Source organism: Pteronotus mesoamericanus, unplaced genomic scaffold (genome assembly GCF_021234165.1).
Source record: "Pteronotus mesoamericanus isolate MK-2021 breed Mesoamerican mustached bat unplaced genomic scaffold, CSHL_Meso_final scaffold_167, whole genome shotgun sequence".
Taxonomy (NCBI): domain Eukaryota; kingdom Metazoa; phylum Chordata; class Mammalia; order Chiroptera; family Mormoopidae; genus Pteronotus; species Pteronotus mesoamericanus.
In genome coordinates, this window is record NW_026555308.1 from 3,527,120 (window position 1) to 3,539,507 (window position 12,388).

A 12,388-nucleotide genomic window follows, 5' to 3' on the forward strand; every position below is an offset into this window, starting at 1 on the left:
GGCAGCTGCCTCAGGAGGGTGGCCCACGCCATCCAGCAGGGGAAACACTTGGGGAGTGGACAGTGCCAGGGATGGAGTTAGCAGAGTGGCAATGTTGGAAGAACCTAGGTCCAGCCTCCTCTTCTGCAAAGGGGACCACAGTTCCTAACCTGGGACAGAGGCAGGGCCAGCTAGACGGGGAGTAGGGTGACCAACTGTCTTAGCCTGCCTAGGATTGAGAGGGGTCCCTGGAACTTTCAGTTTTAAGACTAAGATAAATCCGTCATATGAGGAGGAAGTCATGTGGACTGGCCAGGTATGTGGGGCTGCATGAATGAGCCAGCAGGAAAGGGAGGGAGGTGCCTCTTGTCAAGCATTGGGTCCTGCCTCGAGGTGCTGCTAGAATGGAGATGCTGGGTGGTAACCACCCTGCACCCCCAAATCCAGCTCCACAACCTACTGATGCAAACCAAAGGGCCTCTGAACATTTTCTCCCTTTCGATGACCATGAACCCAGTAATCCTATGGTATAAACAACCGACAACAGCAATTGTATGTCCCAAACAAGTTGAGCTGCATTGGAAAAAGGCACCACCAGTACCCAAAAGCAGGCTGCCAGGAGGTGGCAGTTGAGGCACTGGAGAGAGGGCCTTCTGTGCGGAGACACTGAAATAGTACATACTGGTCCCTCTGTCACCAACATCTTGGCTTGACCCCTGACTTAACATGAATTTAGGGGCTGTAGGCAGAGACCCTCCAAAACCCCACACAAGAGCCAGAGTAGGGTTCCTCTTCTCTCTCCCCTTCCTCCTCTTGCTCATGGCTTCACCAGGATCCATCGAAAATGTCCCCACCAGTATTTGCAGCTGTTATTCCCTAGGTGAGAAATGACCCCAGAAAGCAGACCAGAACTCTGCAAACAGGCTCCCAGCACCCTGTGCTGTGCCATTGATAAGGCCTCGGCCACGACAGAAGTGGGCCCTCCCACACCCTCCCATGCAGGACCCCGCACCCCCACCCCTAAAAGAGTGGTGTTCTTTTAAGGCTCATTTGAAATACATGTATTGCCCAGTCATAAGCTGTGCCTAAGCAACCAGAGACCTTTCCAAATGCAGGAACTGGAAATAGCTTTGCCTCAAAATATCTCATTTTGGCCAACCCAGGCAGCCTCCCCAACACTGACCAGGGGAGCCACCACTCAAAGCCAGTCTGTCCTCTGATGAGTCCTGCTATGAAAAGCCCCTCAGAGACCTCCAGTGCCACAGCGGCCCCGCCCGCCAGCTTTGGGAGCCAGCCTCAGCAACAGCGTGGTTTTCTTCAGCGGCACATGTGTTCTCAGAGAACCCCAGAAAGACCCTGGGGACCTTCGGCAGCCCTGGGAGCATCCCTGTTGTCCAGAGAATACTGCAGGGGAACGAGCCCTTCTTTCTTTAAAGCTGTATAAAGGAGGAGCCCTGCCTGCCCACGGACAGCATTTTAGAGTCATCATTCATCTATCAGGTGCTCCTCCACCCCACAGAGCAGGGCACTTACTTCAAAAGCTTCCCCTGGGGAAAGCAAGATCCCTTTCAGAGACTTCAGCCGATTCCAAGATGAGAGTTGAACACACACAGGCTGGCAGCCAGTGGAGTAGGCTGGCTGGCCATAGGCAAGCTGTGTCCCCACCGAGATGGTCAGCTTCAGCCAGTTGTGGCTTTTATGGGAACTTGGGCAATATTACAAATTTCCAAGATAAGCCAGAAGTGAGGCTTTTGATGTAAACTCTCCTAATTTGAAAATGTTGGCAGACGAGACACACACACACATACACCAAACCACCATGCAAGCCAAACAGCACACATTAGGGGACTGTGGGTTTGCCACCTCCTAAGATAACCATGCCCCAATCTTTTAATGGCAGACCAGAGGGCACAGCTACCTGTTGTCACCACTGGAGGCCAAATCTTCGGTCCTACATGCTGTCACATCCCCTCTTGAGAAATGAGACACGCAGAACTCAAATCACATTCTTCTAAGCAACTTCATGGATGCAAATAGTGTTTTTTAGAGTGGAACTTTGGAACAATCATCTGGAGCACAAGTCTGGTCATCATGCAGATGTCCAAGCCCAGAAGAGGCTAGACTTTGAGGTAATAAGGCTGGTTTTCCCAGGAGGTTCCCGAGAGCCATCTGAGACTCAGCTAAACCTGGCTGTAAATATCTGTTCCATTCATATACCAGCACCTTTGCTTTTTAGCCAGTTCATACTGGAATATGTAGTGGACGATTATTGATGCCGTCAGCTTTGCTCCTGAGCTTCCAGGCATGGGGAAGTTAAGGAAGGTTCCAGGTTCTCCGTGTCACACTCGAATTTTGAGGGCCTATGGCAGCTATGCAGGCCCACCTCTGGCTCCCCTTCAGTGTGTCTGGCTCACTTCTGCAGCCACTCCCTTGCTTTGAGATGCTGACAGGGAGCCCCAGACATACCTGGCAGGTCTCTCTCTGCACTGTTGGAAAGTACATGAGTCCCCAGGTGCAGCTCCTGCCCTGCCCTCTGCTTCCTCCTTTTCTGCGTCCCACTTTGCCTGGGGCACTTATTAAAAATCAGATCGCTGGGCCCTCCTCCAGAACAGTAGCCTCAAGGACCCAGGGAACTCTCTTGCTCTGTAAATTTGTGCCATCGTGGTAGCACTTGGGAGCTATTTTACCTTTAATAACAGCTTTTACATAATGAACACACTACAAAGTCCACCCTTTTGAAGTGTGCAGTCGAATGGCTTTTAGTTTGTTGACAAGTCAATCAGCAATATCTTGGGAGTGTTTTTAAAACTATACTGTTGGGGCCTCCCCTGAGATTCTGACATGGTGGGCCCGAGTTTGGGGGTGTGAAAAGATTCTTTTTCAGAGCCGGCAGAGGCATTTTGCCATGTCTATAGACATTTTTGGTTGTCACATGACGGTGCTACTGGCATCGAGTCGGTAGGGGCTGGGACGCTGGCCGAACGTCCACAGCACACAGGATACTCCCATGGTAGGCATTGATCCAGCACCAATGTCCACAGTGCCCAGGTTGGGAAAACTGTATCTACAGGAACTTCAAGTCCCTTCCAGACTAATGTGACCTTCTGGGACCTCCAGGCCTAGCCAATGTGGCCCCCAGAAACAGAAATGGGCCTCGCCTCCAACAGACCAGCACTTAACAGAGATAGTTCTCAAACTGGGGCCTGAGGACCACATTTTGAACAGTGAGGGTGTGGCTCATGTGTAGGCCTGCCTGGGGTCAAGCCCCAGTGTGTCCAGGACTACAAATTCTACATGGTGCACTGCCTCCTATGGTTCCAAACCATACAGCTACCCCAGTAATCAGCTCTCTGGGAGAGCCCAAGCATGCTCACTTCACACATCTGGAAACCCAGAATTTTCCTACCACTTGAAGTGGGGCTGTGCCAGTTTCCTGAGGATTTTCTTCCATCCAAAAGAATGGAGAAGCTGCACCCCAACATACCCCAGGAAGAACCTTGTCCTCTCTGGACTCCGAGAGGCTGTTGGAAAGTGGGTTTCAAGGTGAGGACAAACTTTCAGGAGGGTAAGCAACAGCTCAAGTGGGGACCCAGCGGTCAGTCTTTAGTGACAACCAGAGTAAACAATCATCCCAGGTGGGCTTCATGAAGGGCCTGTCCAGATTCCAGCAGGGCAAAGGCATCCTTGTCAGAAAGCTGAGCCCTGTATCTGGGAGCAAGATGACTGCTGGCGGTGTTGAGCCATGTCGGCAGACCTTCGAAAATAGAAGAAACTCTTCAACCCAAGCACAATCCACACAGGGCTGAGATGCCAACCGAGTTCTTCCTGATGAGGGAGTGAGGTCTGCTGGCGGGGAACTGCAGGCGGCCACACGAACCCTCTTCCCCAGTGTGGGCAGCCCAGGGCAGAGTGAGGCATCTGGCTTCTCCCTTGGGGCTCAATTAGGTACCTGCTCCAGCCCAGCTTGGAAGCAGCCTGGATCCACTGTCTACTGCCCCTGGGTGGCCTGTCTCCTTAGTGACCAATGGTTTGAACACTGGTTGGACTCTGCCCCAGGCTGGTGTGTCCCTGTCACTAGTCCCCACTGGCTCTGCATCCAAGCCTGCAGACTACAGGCACTGGGGTCTGTCTCCCCAGGGGAGGGCCCTGCCCCACCCAGCACATTTGCTGGAGGTTGGGCTTGAGGGTCCAGCCTGCAGCCAAATACTGGGGCCCTGAGACAGGAAAAAAGGTCCTTATGAGAAACTCAGACCAACCGGAAGGCAGTTCTCAGCCCTGGAAGTCAGGATCCCTCTAGCCAGGAAGGGGGAAGGGTGGGCAGACAGAGGCTGGGATTCTGGGAACACAGGCCAGAAATTAACTTCATGGGAAAAGCCTTTGGTAGGCAGGAAGATTCCACAGCATGTTGTGGTTGAAAAGACAGCAACACACAGGAGCAGTGTGAAGCCAGGCAGGACTGGAGGACAGCCCTCTGTTCTGGGCTCCGTCTGCACCCTCCCCCCACCCTCCACACACACAGGGCCAGCTGGCAGCAAAGCTTAGGATACAAGGCAAGACCACAGAGCCTGGTGGTGGTTTGGAACTCTTTCTTCTCCTTTGTCAAAAGGGGGGTAGGAAATGGGTATGGGGTACCCCTGGGCTCTGGGGGAGGCATGCAGGCAGTCCCAGCAGGCAGGCGCTGGGGGATGGGTGGGGAGAGTCCTGGAGTTTCCCACAATCCTTTTCTCTGCAAGGAACGGCAAAGCTGGCTGCTGAGGGGTTGGGGAGAGGAGAGGACCCTGGGGAAGGGGGCGACGGGCAAGGGGCTCACTCTAACATGCAAAGTCCAGCTGCCCCATAAACTAGGTTGCTTCTTGAATAGTGACATACGTATAAATACAGACACAGCCACACGCACACATGCGGAGAAGGCTCTGCATTCACGAGGGTGGGGATCTAGGTCTGCCAGCCCCAAGGAGCTCCAAGGCAGGAGCCAGGCAAGTCTCCGCAGACTCCTGAGGTGGGTGAGTCCTCTGGGGAAGGCTGCTTGGTCTCTGAAGTTCTGTCCACCAGCACCCAGATGACTCTGAACCAAATCCATGCAAGCTGGGTGCCACGAGCCTGCACTTCTGTGTACTCGCAGGCAGCCTGTGTGCTGGCACAGGGGGTTCAGTCTCTCCCCTCCAGGGCTCCAGGGCAAGGGGGTGCAGAAGACAGAGGAAGGTAAAGGGGGCCCGTGGAGATGTCTTCTCCCCCGCCCCACGGGGTCCAGGACTCCGGGAGGGGGGAGGGGCCTCCCTTATCTCTCAGCCTCCATGGCAGGGTGAGCCCTTGGTTCTGAGGTGGCCTGTTGGGGGGCCAGAGGTGGCCAGTCTGACGCCGGGGAAGGGGGCGCCGGAGTCCACAGGGGCGGCTGCTGAGGCTGATGGTGCTGTGGCCCCCCTGGGGGTGATGCCACCATTGGCCAGCTGGGCGCTGCAAAGCTGCTGGTGGCGGCGTGGGGCAAGTGCGGTGGGGGTGACGTGGCCGAGGTGGCCATTGGGCTGCCGCTGCCACCACCGTGGAAGCTCTCAGAGGCCTTGAGACGGGAGAACATGGTGAGGGCGTCGGGGAAGTTTGGGGGCGTTGCAGGGGTGTTGGCGGGAGTGCACATCTGTGGGGAGGAGAGCAGAGAGGGAGGGATAAGCACCCTTTCTGGAAGGCCCCCAACCTACTACTGGCTCCTAGTTGGAGACACATGCCCAGCCTCTGTTGGGAGACTTTGTGCCCCCTAGTTGGATGCACCTGGCCCTCCACAGTCTACCAGCCTGGGGGTTCACAAAGGAAAGGCAGGGTGCTAAGACGGGTTGGCCCACAACACCCGCTGGTGGCTCACCCCAGTGGCTGGGATTCTGGGAACAAAGGCGGAGATCCACTGCAGCTTGAACTGGGAGACCCCTGCATAGCTGCCCCTAAGGCCGCAGGGGACACTTACCATCTGGTGGTGATGGTGACTGTAGGGGATGTTGGTCTCCTGGAAAAAGGCGCTGAGGGCCGTCTGTGGGAAGAAAAGCCCAAGCTTACCCTCAGTACCCTGCCCAGCCCTGCCGCTTCCCTTCTTCCCAGGCTCTCTGGGACTTGGTGCGGCCCTGGGCCTGGCTCCCAAGTAGGAGACGTGAGTTGAGGTAGTGTGCCTGTCACCACTTGACCCTTGCCACTTCTTGAGACCTCCAAGCAGGTAGGGTGGGTGGTGAAGACCCTCACGACACTGTCTGCCATCTGGATACCAGGTACCTGCAGTCTGCACACAGCACTGAGATCTGCAGGGCAGGCAGCTCCCTCGCATGTCTGACGGGGAAAGGTCTCCCAGAGACCTCGGCCCAAATGTCACCAACTCCATGGGTGGCAAGTCCCTACCGCTCTGTTTCATCTCTGAGCCAGGAGATGGTGAAGGCCCCAGATGTTGAATCTGTGATTCACCTGTCCCTCTCCTTGGATAGCCAAGGAACTCTTCTCTGGGCCTGATTCTCCAACTGTACCACAAGAGGACTGAACTGGGTAGCTTTCAGGTTCCTCTCCCTTGCAACAGTAACCCCTAAGGTCCATGTTCCAGCTGGGAGAGCCAGAATGAAGATGGTCTGGGTTTGCACTCCCTGCCCCACTCATGTGAGCTTCCAGCAGAATGTTCTCAAGGTGACAGAGCGAGAGGATGGCAAAGGTGGGGTTTACACGCAGGACTTTGAGGAAGGGGGAAGAGAGCTGGCCTGCTAAAGACCAGCTATCTGGAGGCCCTGAGGGACTGGAGTGAGGGGGCTGAGGGTTGCAGTGTGGCCTCTGGGAGCCCCCAGGAAGGCACCGGCATTTGGTGTGCTCTGGCTCAGCCCCTGTAGGAGGATGTCCAAAAGAGAGAGAGAGAGAGAGAGAGAGAGAGAGAGAGAGAGAGAGAGAGAGAGAGAGAGAGAGAAAATCAGCTGTTCTTGCGAAAGTGCTGGGTAAGGGAACCCATCAAGTGTGTGAAGGGTCCACCAGGCTCTGCCAAGGCCCAGAACACAGCTCTGAGCAGCCCCTGCTACTCTGTCCACCATCACCACCCCCTCCAGCTAGCCTCCCACAGCTCTGTGCTGCCCACTCCTTCCCCTGTCCCCAACATACCCAGAAACCCAACCTGGCTCCCAGGCCTTCCCTGGGGATTTTGTGATTTTCTTAAAGTAAAATCAAGTTAATTATTCTGAGCATGCTGAAACACCCTACCTGTGTCTCCAAACAAGAATGTGGAAGCTAGGGGAAGAGGGGCATTGGCCTCTAACCTCCTGACCCCCAGCCTCACCTCTGGAGCCCCAGGGACACACCCAAACCATTCTGTTCCCAACAGTAGCTCCAAAGGCCATGGAGTGCAGGGATTCCAGGGAGAAACATCTGCCCCACCCCTTAAAGCAAACAGAGGTTTTCCCCTCCCCCTGCAGCCTGTCCCCATTAACACCTGAATCACAAAGAATATGACCCAAAAAGACAGCCTCCAGCTGGCTGGGTCAGCCCTTCAGCCAGTAGGCTGCCAGCTGAAGCGTGGAAGGCAGAAGGGGCCAGCCACGAGGAACTTCTCACTCACTCCCACAATGAGACCTAAGGTTTGGGGGTCCATGACCCATTTTGACCTTAAGTGAACCTCCCTAGAATCCATATCCCGTTTTATAGACAGTGAAATTGAGACTCAGATCCCTGGGCACAGGGGTCCTACCCATGGGGGCCATTAGAGCTCTGCTCCCCTCCCCCCCAACACAGTCTGCAAGCTGCTCTTGCCCCTGCTGGATCAGAGTTTTTCTCCAGACATTTCAATACTCAGAACTACATCTTCAATTCCTGTGATCAACCAACACCAATCTGCACTGCCTGAGTGACCATCAAGCTGGTGCTAAGCTCTGTGGGCTGCGCTGAAGAGTGCCTGCCCACTGGACACCTGCCTGCCCAACCCCATGCAGGAAGGGAGCCATGTATGCCGATATGGGACTCAAGCAAACTGCAATGAATGTGGTTTTGCAAGTTTTGCCACATCCAGCCCCAGAGACAAACGGGTTGATTAGGGAGCTAGCTTCCTGGAGGGTGGGGCTGCCAGCCTGGTAATGGGGGGGCATTCAGCCCTTAGAGGTCAACTCACAACCCCAAGGTACAGAGGAAAAAACAGACCAGAAAGGGGAAGGGATCTGCAGAGAGAGAGAGAGAGAGAGAGAGAGAGAGAGAGAGAGAGAGAGAATGAGAATCTCCTGGTGTGAGGGCCATACAGAGTCAATAGATCTCTGGTGGGAAGGAGGTGAGCAAAGATCCTTTGGGTGCATAGGCCACTGGGTCACCAGAATGTCCCAACCTTGGGATGCGAATTCCGATCTCTTCCAACCCTCAGGAAGTTTCCCTGGCTCCTGGTCCCTCCTTCAAGGCCAAACTCCTTCCCATGGCTGACTCCCCAAAGGAAACCAGGGTCTTGGGCCCCTGCTGGGCACAGACGCTACAACTGCACTGGGCCTGGGCCCTTACACCTGTGAGGAATGGAGTTCAAGGGGCTCTGGCCTCATCCCTAGGTACCACCCTGGAATATTTCTGGGGTGGCCGAGTTAGGTAAGGTGGCCTCTTGGCAGCACAAGCCGTGGGCCCTAGTGCTCTATGGCTGAAGGAGGCCTCTGGAATGAGCGCCAGACTAGGATAGTCCCACCTCCTGCCCAGCTGACTGAAAGCTACTGAACCGCACACCTCGCCTGCACTGTGCAGGTAGATGTCCTTGCCAGCACAGAGGAGGGCCCTAACACAGCACTGTACACTTGGGTGTATACGCATGCATGAACACTAGCTGTAACACGGCGACATGTGTATGCAAGGAGCACACACTCCGCACCCGCGGTGGACTGCGTGTTTATACACGCCAACATGCCCACACAGAGCGTGGCACGTGCGTAAATACAAATGCACATGTACATTGACACACGCGCCTCCGGGCTGCCCACCAGGGACACAGACCCACATGCGGGGCGACTCCGCCCGTGTGCTCCAGGACTCCCCTGCCCCAACCCCACTGCTCAGGGAGGGAAAATGAAAGGGGGACATCGTGTGCCCAGCTCGGCCCAGGCCTGGGGCGTCCTCCTTCCGGCCGCCCGCCCCACTGCCTGTCCCGGCCCTGGCGCCGCCCCGCCCCGGCCTTACCCGGAACAATAGTGGGGAAATTGGGGTCCGCGATTTCGGGCCCCAGCGGGGGCGGGCCGCTCCTCCCGCTCACCCAGCGCGGGCGGCGTTTCCGGGGGCCGCGTAGACGCGGCCGCGCCGCCGAACCCGACTGTACGCCGCATGTGTGCGCGCTAGGGCCCGAACACTGGCGCGCGGCCGGCGGAGCGCGCACCCGCACGTGTACACACAGCACACGCTCCACGGCACGCGCCGCCACGCGGGACGGCCCCCCCCCAACCAACCCCGATCCCTGGCTCGCTGGCCGAGCCGGCCGCGCACCTCGAACTGCCAGTGGGCCGCCTGCAGCAGCTGCTTCGCCTGGTCGGCCGCGCAGCCGGCCGTCAGCACGAATTGGTTGATCATGACCTGGTGCTTAAGCTCATCCATGTTCACGGACATGGCGCCGCCGCCGCCGCTGCCGCGATGCCCGCTCCGGCCTCCCGCCGCCGTGCGCTTCTCTGCTCACGCGTCCACCATTAGCGAGCCGGCTCTGGCTAATACAAATATTTACTGTGAGGCTCTGACTCACCGAGCCTCGCCTCGCTCCGAGGCCGCGGGGGGCATGCTGGGAGATGTAGTCTGCACCGCGCCCGCCCGCGCTCCACCGGGGGCTGCGAGCTGAGCTGTCGCGGGCCTGGCACTTACTGTGGGGAGAGGCGGGCCGTGACGAGAGCTGACCCGCGCCCCTGTCCTGGCACTACCGGGGGTAGGCAAGAGGACGCTACAGGGATCTTTGTCAAGACGTGGGATCCCGAGCCCCAGTGTGGATGGCATCCTTCTGTGTTGAGTGGGCGCACCCTTGGGTGAGGGGAGCACTATAGCAATTGTGGTACAAATCGGCAGAACCAGGACGCAAGGCCTCGAAGGTCGGGCACACAGTAGGCACCTATATTCGTTCAGTGAATAAATGAATCTACTCTTTAGAACTCTGCTCAAAATCACCGCCTCCAGGAAGCCTTCGAGTCTCCTCAACTCCCTCCGCGAATCCCGCACTTGTGAAGCGGCTTCTCCCCGCCCCGGCGCTCGGCCAGGTACACAGTAGGCCCGAGAAACTTCTGGGGTTAACTAGGGATGGCGCTTGGGATAGGCAAGCGAGGCTGACAGTCTTTGCTGCCTCGAGGTTCTTTCCCTGTGGCGTCTCCACGTTCCCACGCAAAATCTGCTGTGCTTTGCCGGAAATCTCTCCTTTAACGTGTGGACTGCAGGACCGCGCGGAGCCAGTTCCGGGGAGACTCAGAACTCGTATTCCCAGAATGCCCTAGTTTATTTGCATCTTTCGGTCCCGAGTGACGTCTCGTGAGTGAGGCCGCATCTCGGCCAATGAGCTTCCGCGGGGTGTTAGGACCTGGCCATATAAGGTAAACAAAGCTGGACGCCCAATGAGGCGATGTCGGGGGCGGGCACTGGGTCGGGGCAGACGGGGTGTGTCACGTGGCGGGCGGAGGCGGGACTGGAGAATCCCGGGGTGGGGCGTTGCGAACTGTGTTTACAGATTCGCACGCGCCGCTTCCGGTTGACCTAGCGGGTCTGGCTCCCGGGGTTCGGGGGCTGGGGTCGGGGAGGCCTTGTAACTGGGACCCAGACTGGGAATTGAAGAGAAACCCCAGGCAGAGGGGTGGCTCCGTCACCACTTCTCTGAATGACCTTGCCCCGGTTCCTCACGCTTCCTGGGCCGCAGTTTCATTTGTTGAGCAACTATTCAGTCCTTACTCTGTACCGGGCCCTGACGTAGCCCTGGTACAGCGAAAAGAGGAAAGTCTAGAGGGGTCGGCAGGTGGCGGGGCTGGGTGTGGGCGTGTTTCAAAAATCCCAAGGGCAAGTGAAAAATTGCAAGTGTGGAAAGTGCCTTCAGGAAGCAGATACAAACCCTGGGGGTGGTGAGTTAAAGCCCGTTGTCAACATTAGAATCACTGACTGTAGCAGTGTGGGGACCTGATGGTGGCAGTGGGATTCAGTCAGTTCAGGCACTGTTTCGGGTGTGTCTGATTACAGAGGAGTCCGCCCCTGCCAGCGGCCTTAACCACGGAATTGGATTGGGTGTTGGGGGACTGTCTCACACTGGGTGCGGTGAAGTAGGGACCTGTAGTGCTCTCTAGGGAGCTTTTCCTGGATCTCTCGACCATTCCACGGGTTCTGACTTTGGCTGGTGGGAGGAGGAGGATGGGAGACCTGTGGACAGGGCCTGAAATGTCCCAGGATTTCGAGGGGTGGGGCGTCAGTGTAGTTTGGGGAGGGAATGGAGCCCTGCTCAAGTGGGGAGCTTGACCCATTGACAGAAAGAGGACTCAGTGTTTTCTTCCAGTGGGCGCTTCAGCCCTGGCTAAAGTCACCCTTTCGTTTGGAAAATAAGGTTTCGGCCTGTTTTCTGACTCGGCAGGGTGGTGGTGGTGGTGGTGGTGACGTGTCATTCAGTCTCCGCTATGTTTTGCAAACCCTGATGATACCAGGAGATTTCTCCTCTTATTTAAGATTGCCCCTAACCTTTGCAAAGCATCCTGAACGTTAATTAGTGTGGGCAAAGTGCAGGGTAGGCAGCTCTGAACATGGGTACTGTTACTACTGGGATAGCAACAGGTCATGGTGGAAGATGAGCAGGTTCTGGAGCCAGACAGACCTAGATGCCACTCTTGATTCTGCCACTTAATGATTCTGATGTTGGGCAAGTTACTCTGGCTCTGGGCTTCAGTTTCCTCATTTGTAGAACTCAAGGTGAGAGCCAGGAGCTCTCCCAGGGCTGCTATGGAGGATTAATGCCAGTGAGGTGCTCATCATGGGCCTGGCATCCAGTGAACTATTTCTAGTTCTCACATCTTTGCCTCTGTCTAGTGAGCCCAAGCACCCTTTTACAGATAATGAAACTGAAGCTGGAATTCAGGCCTTCTTACACTTTTGCTAGTGGAGAAGAGCAGGCACCGGGTGAGCCAGCAGGATGTGTTTCTGGCAGGGGAGGGTGGGCAAGGACAGGGCCTACTGAAGGCTTTCGTTGTTGAGGGAGGCAGGAAGTACCTTCCCCTACCCTTATCCAGGCACCACTCAGGTACTTGTTCAGGCTTGTCCAGCCTAGAACAGGGTGAGGCCAGGTGCGGCTGGCAGGAGCAAAGGTCACTCCTTTGACCGCGCCCCCCCCCCCCCCCCCACAATCCCCCCCTCCACCCCCCAGCCCCACAGTTGACTTGTTTTCCCAGGAGCAGAAGGGAAGTAAAAAACCTTGTTTTCAGCCAGGATCAGCCAGGTCAGAAAGTGG

General features: G+C 56.5%; 2 protein-coding genes across 2 annotated transcripts in view; one reads left to right on the top strand and one right to left on the bottom strand.

The window, feature by feature from the left end:
- Nucleotides 1-990: 990 nt before the first annotated feature.
- On the bottom strand, nucleotides 991-9,652 carry UBALD1 (UBA like domain containing 1). Its single transcript, XM_054589534.1, has 3 exons — nucleotides 9,424-9,652; nucleotides 5,933-5,995; nucleotides 991-5,611 (listed from the first exon to the last, which is right to left on the bottom strand). The coding sequence occupies exons 1-3, from the start codon at nucleotides 9,541-9,543 to the stop codon at nucleotides 5,258-5,260; spliced, it is 537 nt and encodes a 178-aa protein (XP_054445509.1). The 5' UTR covers nucleotides 9,544-9,652; the 3' UTR covers nucleotides 991-5,257.
- Nucleotides 9,653-9,912: 260 nt separating this feature from the next.
- The window catches only part of MGRN1 (mahogunin ring finger 1), a 51,868-nt gene continuing 49,392 nt past the window's right edge, over nucleotides 9,913-12,388 (top strand). The window contains exon 1 of the mRNA XM_054589538.1: nucleotides 9,913-10,502. The gene's annotated coding sequence lies outside the window, so the exon portion shown is untranslated. The remainder of the gene's footprint in view (nucleotides 10,503-12,388) is intronic.